Genomic DNA, 22940 nt, shown 5'->3' with positions numbered 1-22940 from the left:
TGATCAAATACATAGAGAATTCAAACAACATAGCTAGCTATCACACAAGAACTAAACTAGTAGCATGCTTACTTTGACTTGAAATTTAATAGAAAAAACATATTTCCTTCGTTTTAATTTATTTGTCTTATTTTGACTTGCCATAAAAAAATTTAAAATAAAATATATATTTTAGTCTTATGATATTTAAATTAAAAATATATAAAATATATCAAAATATCCTTATTTTTCCAATAATTATTTTCTTAATAAATATGTCAAATGAAAAACAAACATCAGAGGGAGTACAACATACCCACAGAGATAGAGAGTACGCAGACGTTATAATTACCTCGTAAAGTTAAACTCAAGTTTTTTAACGGTTAAAATGCTCCTTCACCAAACTTTTTTTTTTCAAGATTCAAACTCGAAATATCTAATTTTTATAAACGAGTCGATTTTAAAAAAAATTAATAATAATTAATAAATACTTGGAATATTCCTACCCTTTTCCTCTTCTCAACCTCCATAACCAAAAACTCCATAAAAGCCCATCTCCTTTTCTTCATTTTTTTTCTCAATTCCCAATTCATTCTCTCTCCGATCTAACAATCTGTTCATTCAAAATTCATTCAAACGGAATTCCCAGAAACGAATTTCGTTCGATTCTGATCAGGAGAGAGAATTTTTCCAAAAAAAAATTCAAATTTTTTGGACTAGTTTTGCCCTTTTTGTTCATCTGGGTTGATTTGGAATACGCATGTGTGTATTGATCAAGCTGGGTTTTTCTTCAAATTCAAATCTGTTCATTACTTTTTTTTTATATTTATTCTTCATTTTTCACCTCGGATTTTCGCATTTTCTGATTCTAATAATTGCAGTATTAACTCATTGATACTGAGATTGTTGTTAAGATTAAGATTATTAACGATTAATCTTAGTTAATTTCATTGATTTCGATTATCTTTTTATTGGGTTTATTGTGGATTATCGCATTTTAGCTATGGATTCTCAAAACAAGAGTAATCGTCAGGTGCAGAGAGGTTTGTTTTCGTAATAATTTTTGATCAATTCTCTTCAAATATAGCTTTTTCTTAACGGTTTTAACCAATTTTGACCTGTGACCCGGTTACTGACTAGCAGGGATGACTCAACATAATTTGTGGCCGCGAGTGGGGTATGAAGGGTAGTGTGTTACAAGGCTATGCAATACAACAAAACAACATATTGAGTATAGTCTCATAAGTGGGGTTTGAGGAGCGTAGTGTGTAGGCAATCTTATCCCTACCTTTCAGGCTACGTTACACAACAACAACAACATACCCTAGTCGCACAAGTGGTGTCGTACATTAGTTTGTATGATCAATTAAATTTGGATTTATTTGAGCTGAATTAAGGTGATTGATATTTGATTTTTATGTCGTTCATATAATATAAAATGTGTATACTGCAGCATCATAATGGAGACATTTGGTTTATTTTATTACTGTATCAAAAAGAGAGACTTAAAGTTTTCAACTTGCAAGGAATATGCTTTTTCAACTTTCAGTGAGGTTACCTGTTTTCGTCCTCTATATCAATAACAGGTTATTAGTAGAATTTTTGGAACATGTCAGCAAACAGCAATTTGGTATTTATAAAAATCGCTTTGAAGTTTTTAACTTGTACTTTTAAAATGGGTTTCTGTCATTGTGACACTGCATATTTTTCGTCGTTTATATCAAGAAAAAATAATAATGGGTTACTAATAGATTGTGTATGCTGGTAGTGGTAACATATCAATTGAACTTTTTACTGGTTAGCCGCCATTTAGTAGGCGTTTTTTTTTTTTTAATTATTTCCATAATAACCAGCTATCCTGCTTATCGAAGAGGCAAAGTTTGCTAATTTTAGTATAACATTGAATGCTAGATTTTTAAGCCCTTTGCTCAAAAAGACGAAATGCACTACTTCATGATTAGACATGTTGTGATCATTTTGGATTAGGAATATGCGATTACCTGTTGTCTTGTTAACATCTATATTTTGATTACTTATAAGTGGTTGTAACAAGTTTTATTCTGGTTTTGGATTGCCTATGCAGAGCAGACCGGGAAACAGAGAACAAAACCGGTGATTCTGCCTGTGAACAGAACAACTCGACTCTTGGCCCGAGAGAGAGATTCATGGAAGAACTTGGGTATGCAATAACCGATATAACTTTTGATGCTGTCTCAAAGAGGCAGCATAGAGTGAGACAGTGAGGGTAGCTAACAAGTTCTTATTATATTTTATCTGACAAAAATTTATGTATATGAAGGTCTTGAATATCATTAGATGCGTGGATTTTGTCAACAGAGAAGGGACTCATCGAGCTGCAACGATACAGTAAGGAGTGCACAACTCTCAGTATTTAATTACATTTAACTACTCAAATCTAAGGAGCTGTCTGTTTTCCAGCTTGTTGAATTCAATCTTTATGAAAGCAATAAGTAACGTCTATGTTTTACTGTATGCAGTGCAAACTTGGAGTTTCGCGTAACACTGCATATGATGTTTCCTCTGCCTAAGTAAGAGATTCGCGAAAGAACTTGTGTATGCAATAATCCATTCTCTTATATATTAGTAAAGGTGACCGACATCTCTCTTACACCAGCTAACGGAGCAAAGGGAACTATTTCCAGGAATCAAACATATTCTACTGGAGTTGTGTGAATTAGAATCAGAGTTGTCAAAAGAGATGAACATACATATCTTTTGCTATCAAAAACATTGAATTATGATATTGAATTTTCTCCTGTTTATTAATTATTCATCTTGCTGGTAAAAGGAACTAAATCACCTCTTTTTTTATAGCAAATTTATCACTAGACAAAGTGTCTAGTAGTCTTTTATTAAAAATAAAAAGATATCAATAAGGATAAGTTACTAGTTAGAGGGGCTAGGCATACGTACCTTACCAATCCAAATAAGATATTGCCTTAGATAAAAGTTTAATTGAAACATTATACCGATTTTATTGATATCCATTAAAACTAACCTTAGGATCAAAACATTTCTTAGTCGAAAATAAATTAAATGAATAAAAATAATCTAAATAGACAGATATAAAATGAAACTTTACTTAACAAATTGTGAGTCTTGTTTATTTGAAACTATAAGGTAGTGTCCTAGCAATTTCTTTGTGACTGGCCAAGCATGAAGAGTAGACTTCATTGTATTGAAGATAGATAACCAGTCAATACAATTTCACAGTCTACTTTCTGTGAAATTAAAGACAAATTTCAATCGACTTTTGGTAGAGAAGAGAAAGGGAAGTTGGTGTCTGTACTTGTGGAGCAATAAATTCCGCGGTCGAGTTAGGAGTTTAGCGAAGGGTGTGGAAATATTCTTCTCAGTTATGTTAAGGGTGTAAAACATTAAATATATACTAAATAATTAAATATATACTTATAATAACTAATATTTAATCTCTATATACCACATAAAAGGAAAGATATATTCTTTTTTAAGCGGACTAAAAAACAAAAAAATAAAACAAACAAATTGAAACGAAATGAGTATTTTCTTTTTGATTTTAAATAGAATTACAAGGTAACCAAATTTCTTCTTTTTTTTTTTTTTTTTTTGCTATTCATAATTTGATTCTTTTGTTTTTGAAGAAGAAGAAGAAGCAAAATAGAATATTTGTTACTAACTATACTCTTTAGGTAAATTACCTTGTAATTCTCTTCTGAAAGAAAATTGTCTAGTGCTCCAACTTGCAATGTTGGTCATAAATAATGTCTAGGAGACGCGTTCGAAAAAACCTAGTAATTTTGACTCATATAGTCTTTCTTTGCAGCTTGACAGCTTCCATTGTGTTCATATTACTTTGGACCACATAGCAATAATTCAATACAACTGGAGTAGACCCCATCTTCCTGGAAACTTTTCATATTTGTTGTCCAAATATCATCAACTCTATCTATCCACACACTTTTTATCTTTCTTGTCAAATTTCAACAAATTAACCGAATCCATGGTATCTTCTTCTTCTTTTGCGAGTGATTCACAATACTGTCCTCGATGGAAGTACGATGTCTTTCTAAATTTTAGAGGTGCCGATACACGGAGAACATTTACGGGTCACTTGTACGAAGGTTTGAAAAGCAGAGGAATATTCACCTTTCTAGATGATAAAAGTCTAGAGGATGGCGATTCCATCTCAGAAGAACTCTTGAAAGCTATCGAAGAGTCTCAAGTTGCACTCATAGTTTTCTCAAGGAATTATGCTACATCGAGGTGGTGCTTGAATGAATTAGTGAAGATCATGGAATGCAAGGAGGAAGAAAATGGAAAAACAGTCATACCGATCTTCTATGATGTGGATCCATCACATGTTCGATACCAAAGTGAGAGCTTTGCAGAAGCATTTGCCAATCATGAATCGAGGTATAAGGATGATGTTGAGGGGATGCAGAAGGTGCAAGGATGGAGAACTGCTCTAACAGCTGCCGCAAATCTAAAAGGATATGATATTCGTGACGGGTGAATCGAAAACACATAAATTTAAATTGATGGAATAACTTAATGAAGACTAGCTACACATAGTTATATTAGTATTATTTTATTCTTCTTTTTTTTTGCAGGTTTGAGTCAGATGCAGACTGTATTAATTGTATTGTTGATCAAATTTCGTCTAAGTGCAATACTTCAGTATCCTATTTGCAAGAAGTTGTGGGTATAGATACTCAATTGAAGAAAGTAGAATCCCTACTAAATATGGAAATCAATGATGTTCGGATTGTGTGGATCTGGGGTATGGGAGGCGTCGGTAAAACGACAATAGCAAAGACAATTTTTTATAAGCTCTCGTCCAAATTTGAAGTTGTTTGTTTCCTTGAGAATATCAAGGAAAACAAACACAAAATGGACTCTCTGCAAAATATCCTTCTCTCTAAACTATTAGGGGAGAAAGATAATTCCGTGAAAGATAAGGAGGCGGGGAGGAGCATGTTGGCTAAGAGGCTTCGGCTTAAGAAGGTTTTAGTTGTGCTTGATGACATAGATCACATAGACCAATTGGATTACCTAGCAATGGATCTCAGTTGGTTTGGCAAGGGTAGCAGAATTATTGCAACCACTAGAGACCAGTGTTTGATAGGGGAAAATGATGTAGTATTTGAAGTGGAAACACTACTTGACTGTGATGCTATTAAACTATTTAATCAATATGCTTTCAAAGAAAAAGTTCCAAATGAGTGTTTTAAGAATCTAACGTTGGAGATTGTAAGTCTTGCTAAAGGCATTCCTTTAGCCCTGAAAGTATGGGGTTCTTCATTACACCGGATGGATATAACTGAGTGGGAAAGTGCTTTGGTCCGAATAAAGAAAAACTCTGATGTAGAAATTACTGAAAATCTCAAAATAAGTTATGATGGGTTGGAGCCCGAAGAACAAGAGATATTTCTAGATATAGCATGTTTCTTTCGAGGAATTGAAAAAGAAAAAGTCATGCAAGTTCTTGAGAGCTGTTATTATGGACCAAAAATTGGATTGCGTGTTCTAGTTAACAAATCTCTTGTGATCATCTCTGAAAATAATGAGATTGAAATGCATGACTTAATACAAGATATGGGTAAATGTATAGTGAAAATGCAAAAGCATCCGGGAGAATATAGCAGATTATGGAATGTTAAAGATTTCAAAGAAGTGATAGACAACAATATGGTAAGTAGGCTAAATAATGCAATAATTAATATTCAATTTTAGTTTTCATATTCCAAAAGCATATAAAATATTACTTGTCCACTTTTGAATTGACACACTTATTAAGAAAACAATGATTGACATAGTGAGTTTACCATTTTACCCCTATTAATTATGAAGGGGATGAATTAAAAATTTAAGATTTTCAAGAAGTTCTACCTTTTTCAAAATTAATTAATTGAGGGTATAATATGTAAAAAAATTTTTTTGTCATTTCTTGATTTGTCAAAATGGACAAATAAAAATGAAAAATGGGATAAGTAATTAGGGGCAGAGAGAGCATTTTTGCGGGTATGTCATTTTAGTCGTAGCAAGGAGTAAGAAAAATAGTGATATTGGTTTGCGCATTTTACATGACATCTGAAGTTATAATTTGTCTGATGATCTTTTTACTAGGGGACCATGGCAGTGGAAGCAATCTGGTTTACTTATTTTGAAGAACTAAGCTTTAATAAAGAGGCAATGAAAAATATGAGAATGCTTAGGATATTATGCATACACAGTGGAGACGAATATAGTAGGATGAAGGCCTCCTCCTTTTCATCCGACTCCAATTGTCATGATGGCTCCATTGAGTACCTTTCCAACAACTTGCGTTGGTTTGTCTGGCATGATTATCCTTGGCAGTTATTGCCAGAAAATTTTAATCCCAAAAGGCTCGTTCATCTTGATCTCCGGTGGAGTTCATTGCATTATTTATGGAATGAAACAAAGGTACCATTCTGTTTGAGATGCTTTATATTTATCTTGTCCTAAAATCATAAATCTTGTGTTTAAATAAAATAAGTCATAAAATCAAATTAATGTAGATATTTTACATTATTTTGGGTTGTTCTCATCTCTGTGAATTGCATTTCCAACCTCTGCATCTAAAGAAGAAACAAAAAGAAATATATGTTGGCACTACTTTTCTCATCGGCTATTGTTTTCTAGTTAAGTTTTTTGGCCATTGTTCTTGATAAAATGTGCATTCTATCAAGAAGAAGCGAGAATAAATAGTTTACATCAAAATATGTCACGACCCGATTTCTCAAGTCATGATGGCACCTACTATAACCCACCAGTAGGTAAGCCAACCCGTAACCCGGAACAACAAGTAATGGGTCTGAGGGTAGAAACTAAACAAGAGTAGACAAATAACAATATAAACAGGCGGAAGCAAACCAAAAACATATATACAAATAAAGATCCCTCCCAGAACCTGGAAGTCACTAGTACAGAGCTACTAACAAAAAATGAGTACAAGTCCCAAAAGTAGACAACAGAGACTGGACTGTCTCGAAAGGTAAAAGAAAAGTCTATATATACAGATGGAGACTGAAATAGTACAAAACGTCGTGTGCTCACTCCCGTCCCCGGATCAGTCTGCTCCAAGCTCGATCAGCGCTGGCTACTAGTGCCCGGACCTGTATCACGAAGTAGATGCAGAGCGTAGCATGAGTACCAAAACAACAGGTACCCAGTAGGCATCATAGGCCGACTGAACTTGAAAAGTAAAGGCAATATGAAAAGAAGGAATAATACAAACCAAGGGTCAAGAGCGGAAATCTAAGTAACAATGGAATGCACATGAGTGTACAAAAAACTAACTAAAGTAATCTATAAGCTAACTACACCTAACTGGACCCCCATAAGCCCAGAAGGTACACTCGTGCGCAAGTTAAATAAAAACCCGAACGGACCCCCATAAGCCCGACGAGTACACAAAATAACTATAACTAAAAAGAATTGCATATGAGAACCCAAGAACGAAGAACACGAATCAGAACCTCAACCCTAGTTAGTAAAATCTGACAGTACGGAGGCCGGACCTCTAACCGGATGCTCACCAGAAGTACCCAAGTAACCAATCACAAATATCAAGTATATGAGGCCGGAACTCTAACCGGATGTTCTATATAAGTATCTGGGAAATAGAGGCCGGACCTTAAACCGGATGCTCTATATAAGTATCTGGGAAATAGAGGCCGGACCTTAAACCGGATGCTCTATATAAGTATCTGGGAAATAGAGGCCGGACCTTAAACCGGATGCTCTATATAAGTGCCAATGTAGCTGCTGAAAGAGTCCTAATCGATCCACACTCATAAATGTCCATGGAACGCCGTCCATACTTAGCCAATCAATGTAAGTCCTTGGAACCAAATCAAAAATCAAATTCAAATCGCGAAGTAGAACTAGTGTCGCTGATGTAACTCGTGAAGCCGTAACATCGGGGGAAATAAGGATAACTAAAGTCGGAGAAAGCGTATTGCCTAACTAAGGCCCAAACTATCAGACTCAAGTCTGCTATACCAGTCTACAGGGATCTAAGCCGGTCGAGCGACGTCGGGGCAAAACTAAGGCCTATCGGATTCGAATCATGTATTTCTAAGGCAAACCCTAGTCAAACCTAAACTAAGGCCCAAATGCTTCAAATAAACAATAATTAAACATGCAAGTACTCCACATAGCGAGGAGGGTCCGTTAATAACACAAAGCATGCTCACAGTTACCCGATAATTCCGGAAATAGGCCGAAAACATGATTTCTTAACTCCTATGCAAGATTCAATAACTACCCAACCCAAATCCCAACTAATCAACATGCATTCACATTCTCGAGCTCAATCTAAGAGAGGAAAACCGTAGCCTACCTGTAGGCCGATCACACGCGCTCCAAAATCACTCATTCGGAGCTTTCCCTTTATGAATGGTCTCGAAACGCTTCCCCGCTATCAAAAATAGTATCACAACATTAATACGGTCGTTTAGACACCAAAATCACAACAAACAGAGACGGGTCAATTTTGGAGTCAAAACGGGAATCGTGGGACCCGCACAGGAAATTCCGAAATTAACCCCAAAAGTGGGTCCTAACCAGTTCCCCAGCTCATGTCCCAAAATGGGACACAATTCGGGGCTCGGGAACAACACAATATCCACAAGCAACTAAAACCCAATTTTCTCAAAAATTAGAAATGGGACAGCAGCTAATTCAGCGTATTTACCAAAAACGGGCGATCTACAGTAAAATCTAACAACACCACAATGTTCTCCTCGAAAAACCACTCAAGATAGCCTCAAAAATCACCAAAATCGGATCTAAAATGGCTAAGAAAACAAGTCTCAAAAATTTCCAAAATCAAGCTCACAAAAAGAGGTCTGGCAGCAGGTGTTTTTCAAAAATTACCTCAAACGGGGACTCCAAATCACTATCTGAGCTCACCAACACGTTGTCCTCGAAAAATCTCACAACTTAGCCTTTTGAATCACCCATATCGGTTGAGAGATGAGGGTTTGAAGTTTGGAAAATGTTGCTGATTTTCTGCAATAATTGCAGAAAATCTGCAACATTTCCAAAACTTGAAATTCCGATGGGGTGCTCCGATCTCGTTCGAAACCCCGTGCACGCAAACGAGATATGCAACCATACCAAAATTGATATTCCAGACTTAACGGCGCAGTCGAAATTTCCATCAGAGGTCATTTCGATAAAAAGTGGGTCCCACTTCCAAAAGCCATTTTAAGTCAAAACCCACAAAAGGGCTCGGAAAGATATCGAAAACCTCCAGACACAAAAGAAGGGTCAATCTAGACCAAACTCGACATTTTGGAGCTAACCACGTGACGAAATTCTCATCTGAGCGCGTTTACTCAGAATGTTGACCAAAGTCAAACTTAAGCCAAATTTCAAAGGCTAAAACACCTAATCGCACCGACTCACACTAAAAACCTCGGGAGTCATGTCGACCATGCTACTAGCCTAAAATGACCCTTCCGGAGCTGATGAAATCGTCAGAATTGGATTCCGATGTCATCTTCTTGAACTTTTGATCGAAAATGATCGTTCAAGATTCATAAGCTCCAAAACACAAAAACTCGCACCAAGACCAAACGAACGACCAGGTGACCGAACTGTCAGTCTCAGCAAGTCATAAATGACTTGGGGTCGCTATAGGAACGCTCTAAACGACACACAGAAGGCAAGACACAGAAATGACCATGAGGGTCATTACAAAATATCCCACTTGGAAGCTAATTTTTCTATTTTCTTTACCCTCACACACCTAAAAATTAAAGGTGTTTTCACACTCTTTTCCACATCAACGTCCAGAGGGAGATAGGGGGACATTTAAGAGTACAATTGCAATATTCAAATGTACATCAAATAATAACATGGTTTTTATCTAGTTTCTGAGCATGTAATTTCCATATAAAGTAAATAAACAATTTTTAATTTCACATGCTGAGTATGTCGTTTACTACTTTACTCATTCTTTATGTGTTTTGAATAGCAGCAATTGCCGTCTCTACGGTTTCTAGATCTAAGGGGCTCCAAAAACCTGAAGAGAACACCAGATTTCAAGGCGATGCCAAATTTAGAGTATTTGGATCTAAGAGAATGTAGGAGTCTTGAAGAGGTTCAAAATTCCCTGGGATGTTCCAGAAAACTCATTGGGTTAGATTTGTCTTATTGTGAAAGCCTTGAGAGGTTCCCATATGTTAATGCAGAATCTCTTTAATCTCTGAATCTAAAATATTGCTCTAGTTTAGAGAAATTTCCAGAATTCCTCGGAATAATGAAGCCTGAGTTAAAGATTACGATGTCATACTCTGGGATAAGGGAACTGCCATTATCGATCATTCATCTCCAAGCTCATCTTACAGACCTACATTTGCGTGGTTTAAAAAACCTTGTATCTCTTCCAAGCAGCATTTGTAAGTTGAAAGGTTTGGTGAGGATAGATGTGTCCTTCTGCGTAAAACTTGAAAGATTGCCAGAAGAGATAGGCGATTTAGAAAACTTGAAGCGCCTTGATGCCCACTTTACTCTAATCTCACGACCTCCATCTTCCATCGTCTGATTGAACAAGCTTAAATCATTGACTTTTTATAAAGAAAAATCAGAAGATATAGTGAACTTCGTGTTCCCTCAGGTGAGTGAAGGATTACGCTCATTGGAATATCTGGATCTCAGTTACTGCAATATAATAGATGGAGGACTTCCGGAAGACATTGGATCCTTATCCTCTTTGGAAGAGTTGAAACTCGGTGGAAATAATTTTGAGCATTTGCCACGAAGCATAGCCCAACTTGGTGCTCTTCAAACCTTGGACTTATCAAAGTGCAGGAGGCTTAAAGAGTTTCTAGGTGTTAGAATGGCTAAAGGGTTACGCTCATTGGAATATCTGGATCTCAGTTACTGCAATTTAATAGATGGAGGACTTCCGGAAGACATTGGATCCTTATCCTCTTTGGAAGAGTTGAAACTCGGTGGAAATAATTTTGAGCATTTGCCACGAAGCATAGCCCAACTTGGTGCTCTTCAATCCTTGGACTTATCACATTGCATGAGGCTTACACAACTGCCAGAATTTCCACTACAACTAAATACATTAGCGGCAGATTTGAGCAATGATTCGATTTGTAATTCATTGTTTCAGAGTATCTCGTCATTGCAGCATGACATATGTACTTCAGATTCCTTACCATTAAGAGTGTTCACCACTGAGGGGGATAATATCCCAAGATGGTTCCACCATCGGGAAGATGGTACAAGTATATTTGTCAAATTGCCTAAAAATTGGTATGTAAGTGAAAACTTCTTGGGATTTGCTGTATGTTTCTCTGGACTATTTATTGACGGCATAGCTCACTTGTTTTGTTATCATGGGAGGCCGGTGACGTGTATCTCCCAGAAACTTGCCTTATCCAACTATTCAGAATATCTTTTTGTACCTGCTATTCATTTTTTCTTGGTACCTCTTACTGGCTTATTGGATAAATTGAAGGCAAATGGAAAAACACCAAATGACTATGGGTGCATTAAGTTAACTTTTTCTGAAGAAGTGAAGGAGTGTGGACTTCGTTTGTTGTATAAACACCATGACTCCGTGACCAGAATCTGTCGAATACTCTGATAACATTACAAGGTATTTGATCATGCTCTAACTTTAGTAATACACTTTTTGCCGGGGGCATTTACATATTTGTACCAAGTAAAACACGGAAAGTTCAATCTGTATTCATTTACTGCAAAGCCAGTATTCAGCTTTTCTGAGTATCGCGATTTTTACTTTGTTGTATGTTTTTTATTTTGATGCTCTCTCAGAAATCTCTGTTTTTAATGTAAATACCTCTCTTGTTATGGCAGGGAAGTTGGGAATAGTTAAGATGAAACAATCAAAGTGCAGCACAGTGTGAGACTGGGGGTGAAGTTGAGGTTCATCTCCCTCGTGATCTCTTTCAGTTCTCGTGTAATTCTTTTTGAAGGAAAATGTGAAATATAAGATGTTGTGAAATCATTGTGATTAGGAATATTATCTTACTGTCTGCTGTTTAGCTTGTTGACTTCAATCTTTATGAAAGTAATAAGTAGCGTCTATATCTCGATTACTGATTATGTGGTTTCACTCTTTTGGTTTTTGATACTTTTGCAGTGCAAACTGGGATCACGGTACTCTGAGAACAACATCAGTAACTCTGCCTATGAAGGACACATGTTTCTTCTGTTTGTAACGGAACAACTAGAGTCTTGGCCTGAAAAAGAGATTTGCGAAAGAACTTGGGTATGCAATAATCCGTTCTCTTATATATTAGTAAAGGTGACACGACATCTCTCTTACACCAAAATATATACCACGTTTCATTATGAAATAAAATCACATCATCTTAACATTTGCTAATGAGTTGCCTGTCCAAAATCCAATTGCAGATGAGCATTGGAACTATTAGTAAGCCGTCTTACGTCTCAAAGCTAACAGAGCAAAGGGAACTATTTCCAGAAATCAAACGTATTCCACTGGAGTTGTGTGAATTAGAATCAGAGTTGTCAAAAGAAATGAACATACATATGTTTTGCTATTAGACTCTTAAACATAATTATTTATCAGTTTGAAAATATTATAATTATATACATAAACATATCCTTTTTTAAAAAAACGGTTCTTTCTCTGTATTATTCAAATCGAAAACGAATACATTGGTAATGAGAGATGGAGAGTTAGTATCCCACTCCATCGAACCAAACATAGAAACAGATGCTCTAGCAAGACGATGAGCAACCTGATTTGTTGATTTCTTAACAGCCAACAAAGAGAGAAAATGTACCTCTTTGATAAGAGTTTTACAATAAAAAACTAAAGAATCAAAATAAGAGTAATTCACCAAATTTTCTTCCAAAATTTGCTTCACAAATAAATTATCAGTTTCCACAACCAACCTCATTCTACTGAACCGTTCCTTTTAGCCAACTAAGAGCCTCATGCACCTTATGATCTCGACAAATAACAGGCTAGCCACACGGCCAAGAAATAAGTTTTCCCCGCAATAAATTGACTCAAGTGATCACGTAGCACCATGCCTATTCCCGCCAAATCAATATTGATACCATTAGAGACATCGATATTACATTTAATTATGTCATAAACATATTCTTTAAATATTACTTAAGCTATTGATACACATGCGGAGCACATACACTAAAAATTAATATTATTAAAAATAAAAACTTTTGACTTGGACCATATATACTTGATGTCCAAGTACCACCAACCCCATGATCCCTCATATATTATACTGTGCTTATTTTTAAAAAAAATAAAAGGACCATACTTGGTCTCCAAGGAAAATTGTCACTATATTATGTTGATACTAAACTAAAATCTAAATCACCACTATCATAACAAAATTTGTGTTTCTTATCTTTTTATTACCTTTTTGAGACATCTTAATTGAAATATTTGTTTGTTCTCTCCGCTCGAAAGTTCGAGTTTGAGTTCTATGTGATTTCTGCTTTAGAAATAGAGAGAGATTTCAACCAACACAGACCGCATCTTTTCCTATTGTGCTTTCCATAAGGATTTAGCGGCTCAAAATTCGAGATCTCTACTTTAAGATACAACTTAAGTGATACATTTGTTTTTGCTCTTCCTAAAGGGTATTAAAAAGCAGAGAGATTTCAATCATTTCACCACGCTGTATTAATGGCAGCCTGCAACACACAACAAAACTATGATAAAATTAGTGAACTAAAAGCCTTTGATGACACAAAAGCAGGTGTCAAAGGACTTATTGATGGTGGAATTACTAAAGTACCTCAAATATTCATTCATCCAGAGGCTTTAGAAAAAGAAACCACAAATCCCAAAAATACACATTTCATTTTCCCATTAATAGACCTCCAAAACATCAACATCAACAATAAAGAAATAGTGAAACAAATTCAAGAAGCATCAAAGACATGGGGTTTCTTTCAAGTGATCAATCATGGTATTCCGGTACCCGTCCTAGACGAAATGTTGCGTGGGGCACGACGTTTTCACGAGCAAGATATCGACGTTAAAAAACCATATTATAGTCGAGATGTTGCGAGGAAAGTTATGTACAATTGCAATTTTGATCTATTTAGTGAGAAATCTCTTGCAGCAAATTGGAGAGACTCACTTTACTCTGTCATGGCTCCTAATCCTGCTAATCCCGAGGAAATCCCCGAGACATGCAGGTACTTTTTCTATAAAATTCAACTTATATATACTGACAACGAAAAAAAAATTATATTATTAGGTACACTTAATGTTAGTAGTATACTTTTTTATTGAAAAGACCAAAGCATTATTGACCATAGAGGACAAAGAGAATAGAATAATAACATGTTACAAGTTACAACCATTAGTTAATAATATACATAGTGAGAGTTTTCAATGACATAACATTTCATCTTTGGAATCGATTTTTATGTAATGTTACATTATATTATACGTTATCTTAATATCATTTCACTATATCAGTCAAATAACATCTAGACAAACGACGTGTTTATACAGAGAGAGATTTGATAGTACAACTTTAAATTTAACAAGTTTTACATTCTTGTAGGGAAATTACAATTGAGTACTCAAATTATGTGATGAATTTGGGATACACATTGCTTGAATTATTTTCACAAGGACTTGGTCTAAAACCAAACCATCTCAAAGAAATGGGATGTGCTGAGGGACTAGGCATTTTGTGCAATTACTATCCTAAATGTCCACAACCAGAAGTTGCAATTGGCACAAGTAGACATGCTGATAATGATTTTTTCACAGTGCTTTTGCAAGATGATATTGGTGGACTTCAAGTTTTTCACAAGAATCAATGGGTTGATGTTCCTCCTACTCATGGAGCTTTAGTTGTCAATATTGGTGACATTCTTCAGGTAAAGTGTTATTTTATTCTTGTTGGATCTTTACACGAACAGTCAGATAGATTTGCTATATACTTTTTCTAGTCAGTATACGTAGAGTATACACTCATTATACATGATTATACACATATTATATATGGATTATATATATATATATTATATATTGGCCGACTATTTTTAGTTAAATTAGTTGGGTGGACGGCTATTTAAGTTAATTCTTCATAATTTTCATGGGTGTTCTTAAATGAAAGAGTTGGAACAACAAAAATCGAATGCTCATCGATGAAATTCTTAGAATTAATATAAATCTCCTTTTAACGAGTTTAATTTAACAAGTCATTATAAACTTATAAAGTTTCATTCAACTTTTGATTTCTCAGCTTATATCAAATGACAAATACAAGAGCATAGTGCACAGAGTATTGGCAAATAAAATTGGTCCAAGAATATCAATAGCAAGTTTCTTCAGCACAGGGCCATTTGCAACTTCTAGAATTTATGGACCAATTGAGGAGTTATTATCTAAAGATAGTCCTCCAAAGTATAGAGCAACAACAATGAAGGACTTCTTTGAATATTCTAACAAGAAAGGACTTGATGGCAATTCTAATTTGTCTCACTACAAAATAATATAAATTTTTGATATGGAGTTAAAATAATGTTTTTTGTTTGAACCAAAAAAAATAATCTACCTGAAGAATTAAAGATGTTACATTTGTACTTTTGTATTTGTTTGGTATAATAAAAAATAAGGATAAAAATTTCTGAATAAAATGTGAGAGTATTTATTATGATTTATTGAAATTTTCTAATTTTGATATAATTTTATATCGTATGATAACAATGAGAGAAATAAAAAATGTAATATTAAAATTTTTTGAGAAATATTTATCTATCTTAATATTACCCTTGTCTAAACACGCTTTGAACCGATGAAAAGTAAATTTTCTCAATAATTGGTCTTCATAAGATCTAGAGTATTCCAAACTAACTAGAAAATATCATTTTTCTTTTTGTGGTTATTATATTTTCTTCCATTAATTAATGAGAGATACTAATAGAAAATATCCCAAGAGGCAATCTCATGGTCCCTCCACAATTATAGAGAAAACTCCAAAGGTCACTTTTTAAAATTCTAATTTTATTATTTTAATAAAATAACTCTTAACTTAAGAAAATAAATTTTAAATTTTAAATATTTATCATAGAAAATATAGCTAAACACAATTTCAATTTTTTGAAAATTTAATAAAGTAAGTTTTTAAAAAAAATCATTTTCATGACCAAATACATAGAGAATTCAAACAACATAGGTAGCTATCACACAAGAACTAAACTATTAGCATGCTTACTTTGACTTGAAATATAAAAGAAAAAAAAACATATTTTTATAGTTTTAATTTATTTGTCTTATTTTGATTTGACATAAAAAAATAAAAAATAAAAAAACATATTTTAGTCTTATGATAGTTAAATTAAAGATATATAAAATATATCAAAATATTCTTATTTTTCCAATTATTATTTTCTCAATAAATATGTCAAATAAAAAACAAACAATAGAAGGAGTACAACATATCCACGGAGATAGAAAGTACACAGATGTTACAATTACCTCGTGAAGTTAAACTCAAGTTTTTTAACGGTTAAAACGCTCCTTCACCAAACTTCTTTTTCAAGATTTAAACTTGAAATATCTAATTTTTATAAACGTGACGATTTTTTTGAAAAATATAAATAATTAATTAATACTTGGAATATTCCTACCCTTTTCCTCTTCTCAACCTCCATAACCAAAAACTCCATAAAAGCCCATCTCCTTTTCTTCATTTTTTATTTCAATTCCCAATTCATTCTCTCTCCGATCTAACAATCTGTTCATTCAAAATTCATTCAAACGAAATTCCCAGAAACGAATTTCGTTCGATTCTGATCAGGAGAGAGAATTTTTCCAAAAAAAATTTCAATTTTTTTGGACTATTTTTGCCCTTTTTGTTCATCTGGGTTGATTTGGAATACGCATGTGTGTATTGATCAAGCTGGGTTTTTCTTCAAATTCAAATCTGTTCATTACTTGTTTTTTGATATTTATTCTTCATTTTTCACCTCGGATTTTCGCATTTTCTGATTCTAATAATTGCAGTATTAACTCATTGATACTGAGATTGTTGTTAAGATTAAGATTATTAACGATTAATCTTAGTTAATTTCATTGATTTCGATTATCTTTTTATTGGGTTTATTGTGGATTATCGCATTTTAGCTATGGATTCTCAAAACAGGAGTAATCGCCAGGTGCAGAGAGGTTTGTTTTCGGGAAGTTTTAATTTTTGATCAATTCTCTTCAAATATAGCTTTTTCTTAACGGTTTTAACCAATTTTGACCTGTGACCCGGTTACCGACAACATACCCAATGTAGTTTGACAAGTAGGGTTTGCGGAGGATAGTGTTTCGGGTCAAGTATGGGGTGTAGTCGCGCGAGTGGGGTATGAGGAGGTAGTGTGTTCCGGGCTATGTAATATAACAACATAACATATTGAGTGTAGTCTCATAAGTGGGTCTGGGGAGGGTAGTGTGTAGGCAATCTTGTTCCTACCTTTCGGGCTACACTACACAACAACAACATACCCTGTGTAGTCGCACAAGTGGTGTCGTCCGTTAGTTTGTATGATCAATTAAATTTGGATTTATTTGAGCTGAATTAAGGTGATTGATGTTTGATTTTTATGTTGTTCATATAAAATGTGTATACTGCAGCATCATAATGGAGACATTTGGTTTATTTTATTACTGTATTAAAAAGAGAGACTTTTAAAGTTTTCAACTTGCAAGGAATATGTTTTTTCAACTGTCAGTGATGTTACCTGTTTTCGTCCTCTATATCAATAACAGGTTATTAGTAGAATTTTTGGAACATGTCAGCAAACAGCAATTTGGTATTATAAGAATTGCTTTGAAGTTTTTAACTTGTACAGAATATGCTTTTAAAATGGGTTTCTGTCATTGTGACACTGCATATTTTTCGTCGTTTATATCAAGAATAATAATGGGTTACTAATAGATTGTGTATGCTGGTAGTGGTAACATATCAATTGAACTTTTTACTGGATAGCCGCCATTTAGTAGGCGTTTTTTTTTTTATTTCCATAATAACCAGCTATCCTGCTTATCGAAGAGGCAAAGTTTGCTAATTTTAGTATAACTGAGTTCTTGATTATAATTGGAACAAGTGATAAGACACCCAATAAATGATAATCACAGTGCTTTCATGTGTTTGGAATGAGAAGCACATGAAGAAAAAAATAGAGCGAGTTAATAAAAGCAAGCGATTAGGCCATTTTGTATTTTGCCCATATTGATACAAAATTTTGTCACCTTGCGATTTGGCTGTCTATATGATCACTTCAGACATGATTTTGTACATTTCCGTGTCTAACGTTATGGGTTCTTATCATTTTTTTCAAGTTAAAAACTTTACTGAAGTGAGTTGTTGTTTTCTCCCTAGCTCCTTGCTTCTCAAATGTTGGACGGAGGAATGCGGCTTCACCATCTGTCATTGTAATAGGTGGTGGATTTGCAGGCCTTGCAGCTGCTCGGACACTTTATGATGCATCATTTCAGGTATGCCCCGGAAATATGTATTAGTAAAAATATGACCATCTTATAACTTTTTACTTGCTGTAATGGTGACAGTGGATATGTTTCATCTAGTTAATAATTTCTTGCAGGTGGTTGTGCTAGAATCACGAGATAGAATTGGAGGCCGTGTTCACACTGATTATTCTTTTGGTTTTCCTGTTGACTTGGGTGCATCATGGTAGCGAATTTTTGCTTTTTGGAACAATACTTGTGTGTTTATAATACAGTAAACAGATGCATTTTGCTTCCAATGGATATTGAAGTTTTAACTGGTTTAGGTTGCATGGCGTCGGCAACGAGAATCCCTTGGCACCTCTAATTGGAAAACTAGGACTGCCTCTCTATCGTACAAGTGGTGACAATTCAGTTTTGTACGACCATGATCTGGAAAGGTTTGTATTCTAAGTTGTCCTTACCTATCATAAGTCCACTTTCTAAAAAATGCATCACATTAATGCATAAAAATTTACATATCAAGTTTATATGCTTCTGCATGTCATTATGTGGAATTTTGAAAAAATTAGAGATTGCTAGTTCTCTGAAGTGACCTTTCTAAGCATGTAAGAGAATTAATTAACTTATCTTTTGATTGTCCAGTTATGGACTTTTTGACATGGACGGTAATCAAGTTCCCCAGGACTTAGTCTCAAAGGTTGGCGAGACTTTTGAGAGCATTTTGAAGGAGGCATGTTTTCCCTTTCTCTATCCACCTTAAATCTCTGTGAATCATTTTTGTGAAATGTCTGATTCTTTCTGTAAGGAGAGGATCTGTATTTATAGTATGTAGTATTTTGGACATTATCTGACTATAAGCTGACTTGCTTTGGCTGCAGACTGATCTAATTAGGAAAGAAAACAGTGAAGACATGTCTATCGGTCGTGCTATATCAATGGTTTTTGAAAGGAGACCTGATTTAAGGTCCTACTTAATTCTGTTTTTCCAATATATCGACCACCTCTCCCCGAATCAATTAAAGAGGAAAAAAGAGAATATTTTTTCACTAAGAGAATAACTGTTAATACAGGTTGAATGGCCTTGGTCATAAGGTGTTGCAGTGGTACCTATGCAGAATGGAAGGCTGGTTTGCTGCGGATGCAGATACCATATCACTCAAGTGTTGGGACCAGGTTAATTTCCTTTTACTCTTTTACTTCAGAGCTTACTTGTTGGAGAATGCTTATATTCTCGTTGACTATTGTCTTCCAGAGACATTTGGACTGTTTCTAGGTCTCACCATAGTATACACCTGAAACAACAGCTTGTTCAAAAAGAGAATCTCAGTCTGTCTTTCCTGTTACCAAATGGGATCTTTGTCATTTGTCTAGTATAGGTCTAATTACTTAGTAAGTAAAGAGATCTTGGGAATGAGAAAAAAAACCTCTTGACAATATAGAGATACAAAAAATGTTGGTGAGCAGGACACTTGGCTGAGAGACTGAAGTTGCCAATATAGAAATTCAATACAACTTTCACGAAGAAGATACTAGTTAGAAAGATGAGGCCAAGAGAATAAATAATTTCAATGTACCAAAACAGCCGTAGGCATTATCTGCAGTTCCAGGCACTCGGCTGGTTACTAGCTCTGAAGAATTATGCCATCAGTTTTATGCCTTTAGCCAGTGTTATCTTTTTTCACAAGCTTTCATTCCAGATACTCCTTCAATCCCACAAACTCGTCATGTTGGGATGTTTAAGATGTCTGGCTCATGTTTATAGTACTGTTCCATACAAGTCTCACTTCTTTCATGGATTCGAACTAAGTTAAAAAATGGTATGATGTTTCCATATAACACTAACTTATCAACTATTGTAGTATTTTCTTCTATTTTTACTAATACAATAAGTCAAGTTACTTTAGTAAGCTCTATGCCTAATCAAATTATGTCACATAAAATAGGCCAAAAGACTATCTATTGATTGTTTATTTAACATTTGAGTTCTACTTGTAGCTGGTTTGAATATGTGAAGGGATTACATCAGCTCAGGAAAGTATAGATCTCCTAATAGGCTAATACCTGTGTCAAAATGATCATCTAAGATGTCTGAAGCTCTGAAAATGCCCTTGTATAAAATATGTGTGATTGCAATAATTGCTTTCCTATAAGTAAAGTTTGACAGGAAAAACATCAAATAGAGTTATAGTTTATTGACCTTGAAAATGTTGTTTGAAGTTTCTCCTTAAGATGTGTGATTGTGCTATACAGGAAGAATTGCTTCCTGGTGGACATGGTCTTATGGTTCGGGGATATAAGCCTGTCATCAATACACTAGCAAAAGGGCTTGACATTCGCTTAGGTCACAGGTAAGGAATACCTTCCTGACATCTCACCCCCACCTCCCCACCCCCCTTTCCCCCGAAACAAGGGACACTCCCTCATTTATTTTTGGAATCATTCCTCAGAGTTACAGAAATTGTTAGACGTTATAATGGTGTGAAGATAACAGTTGAGGATGGGAGTACTTTTGTAGCCGATGCTGCCATTATTGCTGTTCCTCTTGGTGTTCTGAAATCAAATTGTATCAAGTTTGAACCTAGATTACCTGAGTGGAAAGAGGCTGCCATTAAAGAACTTGGTGTAGGAATTGAGAACAAGATTGTTCTGCACTTTCAAGACGTGTTCTGGCCAAATGTTGAGTTCTTGGGAGTAGTTGCAGAAAGCTCATATGAGTGCAGTTACTTTCTTAATCTTCACAAAGCTACTGGCCATCCTGTCCTTGTTTATATGCCTGCTGGGCAACTGGCCCGTGACATTGGAGAACTGTCTGATGAAGCTGCTGCTAATTTTGCATTTACTCAACTTAAGAGGATTCTTCCCAATGCGACTGCTCCTGTAATGCTACACTTCCTTTCTTGCTTACATTTCTTGCTCCCATATCTCTTGGTTTTTACTTTATTGAGTTGCTCTGGAAATTATCTTCTCTGTTTTGTCTGCTTAGTATCATCCTGCGAATAAACTCTTTGTTATGCGTGTTGATTGCTTCTTCGTCAAGATATTAGTGGCTGACAGTTCAAGTAATGCAAATTTCCTCTAGTTTCTTTATTCTCTTAACTTCAAAGTTGAAGAAGCCTGACTAATTGTCTGGACTCTGAAGAGTTCTTTACATTATCTTTCTGTCTTTGTTTCTTTATTTCCTTGGGTCATTAGTTTTGTTTGTCAAACGTGATGTATTTAATCAAATTGCATTAACTTTTTTGAAATTATGTCGTACACCAATATCTAAACAAGATCAGTACAAATTGTCTATTTAATTGTTGTGATCTGTGTCAGCTTTCATGTTACCTGTGGCAATAAGTGGGACCTTTTCAAAAAGAATAGCATTTGGCTCATTTGACTGATAACTCAAGTAACTTGGTAGGTTACAGTATTGGTTTCAACACTCTAGGAAGCAATTATAGTTTTGAGTCATCTTTCCCTGTTATATACCATTTCAGTTTCACTAATATTTTTATGATAATTCCGATATCTAACTCTTTATCTTATTCTCCTGGTCCTGATGCAGATTCAGCATCTTGTTTCTCACTGGGGTTCAGACATAAACTCACTGGGATCATATAGTTATGATACTGTTGGGATGCCCCATGATCTATATGAAAAGCTTAGAATACCAGTAGATAACCTATTCTTTGCTGGGGAGGCAACGAGTGCTGATTACCCAGGTTCTGTACATGGTGCATATTCAACCGGATTGCTGGCTGCTGAGGACTGCAGGATGCGTGTCCTGGAGCGACATGGAGAGTTGGATATTTTCCAGCCAGTCATGGATGAGGAAACACTTATTCCCATTTTGATATCCAGAATGTAACTCTTAGGTTTCTTTACACAGAAACATTTTAATTTAGTCGATACATTGGACTGAGCCATCACTGTTTGGCTGGTTGCTTAGCAAAGAATCGTTGAAATCACAAGGTTTCTAAATGTGTTTTCAGCATCAGCTAAAACTGGGTAGCCATTCCTGGTCGAAGATTTAGCATTTCCAGGTGAATTGAGCAATAGAGGGCATTTTTCTTGTAATACAATGCTGTAAATTGCAGCTTCTGGTGATACTGGTTCATAATACCTTGGCGAATTGTTGTGTTTAAGAAAAATTATCTGATAAATTACCTTATTTTCGCGTAATGATGAGTATTTTGTTTTCTTTTTATTTTGGCAGATGCATCACTAATCATTTCTCAACACAAAACACATAGCTGTATGATTTGTTGATCTTCTAGTGTCCTTTTAACTACCAAATACTAGAAATGCTTGCTATTCGTTTGCCTTTTAAAGAATTTTTCATAGATGGGAAGCTAGGGAAGTACAAGGATTATGGTTAGAAGGTAGTTGAGAGTTATCTCAGTTATCCTTTCATGCTAGTAGTCGTAAGTAGTTTCTTGTTGTTCGATTTCTGTAACTATATGTTATTTCTTGTACTTCGATTATA

General features: G+C 34.9%; 2 protein-coding genes and 1 pseudogene across 3 annotated transcripts; all 3 read left to right on the top strand.

Moving 5' to 3' along the window:
- Positions 1-765: 765 nt before the first annotated feature.
- On the top strand, positions 766-22740 carry LOC125811417 (polyamine oxidase 2-like). 2 transcript variants are annotated; one of them, XM_049490893.1, is made up of 10 exons: positions 766-1022; positions 18384-18499; positions 18607-18695; positions 18796-18909; positions 19115-19202; positions 19351-19436; positions 19543-19645; positions 20723-20820; positions 20920-21349; positions 22020-22635. In XM_049490893.1, the coding sequence occupies exons 1-10, from the start codon at positions 983-985 to the stop codon at positions 22320-22322; spliced, it is 1467 nt and encodes a 488-aa protein (XP_049346850.1). In that variant the 5' UTR covers positions 766-982; the 3' UTR covers positions 22323-22635. The 2 variants fall into 2 exon arrangements, with proteins under 2 accessions (XP_049346850.1, XP_049346851.1); XM_049490894.1 differs by lacking the exon at positions 766-1022 and adding an exon at positions 16682-17182 and having other exon boundaries at positions 22020-22740.
- Positions 3980-11618, top strand: LOC125811539 (TMV resistance protein N-like; annotated as a pseudogene).
- Positions 13376-15512, top strand: LOC125811418 (1-aminocyclopropane-1-carboxylate oxidase homolog). Its single transcript, XM_049490895.1, has 3 exons — positions 13376-14193; positions 14568-14889; positions 15258-15512. The coding sequence occupies exons 1-3, from the start codon at positions 13676-13678 to the stop codon at positions 15510-15512; spliced, it is 1095 nt and encodes a 364-aa protein (XP_049346852.1). The 5' UTR covers positions 13376-13675.
- Positions 22741-22940: the final 200 nt, after the last annotated feature.

This window comes from Solanum verrucosum, unplaced genomic scaffold (assembly GCF_900185275.1).
Source record: "Solanum verrucosum unplaced genomic scaffold, falcon-dt-bn FXZP01000238.1, whole genome shotgun sequence".
NCBI lineage: Eukaryota > Viridiplantae > Streptophyta > Magnoliopsida > Solanales > Solanaceae > Solanum > Solanum verrucosum.
This window is presented reverse-complemented; position numbering and strand designations above follow the sequence as displayed.

Bases quoted from the DNA above. Each gene is read 5' to 3' on its own strand.
- LOC125811417 (XM_049490894.1), top strand. From the start codon at position 17,143: ATGGATTCTCAAAACAGGAGTAATCGCCAGGTGCAGAGAG. The intron at 20,821-20,919 runs GTAAGGAATACC...ATCATTCCTCAG, and splicing joins GACATTCGCTTAGGTCACAG to AGTTACAGAAATTGTTAGAC. The intron at 21,350-22,019 runs GTAATGCTACAC...GTCCTGATGCAG, and splicing joins TTCCCAATGCGACTGCTCCT to ATTCAGCATCTTGTTTCTCA.
- LOC125811418 (XM_049490895.1), top strand. From the start codon at position 13,676: ATGGCAGCCTGCAACACACAACAAAACTATGATAAAATTAGTGAACTA. The intron at 14,194-14,567 runs GTACTTTTTCTA...ACATTCTTGTAG, and splicing joins GAAATCCCCGAGACATGCAG to GGAAATTACAATTGAGTACT. The intron at 14,890-15,257 runs GTAAAGTGTTAT...TTGATTTCTCAG, and splicing joins ATATTGGTGACATTCTTCAG to CTTATATCAAATGACAAATA.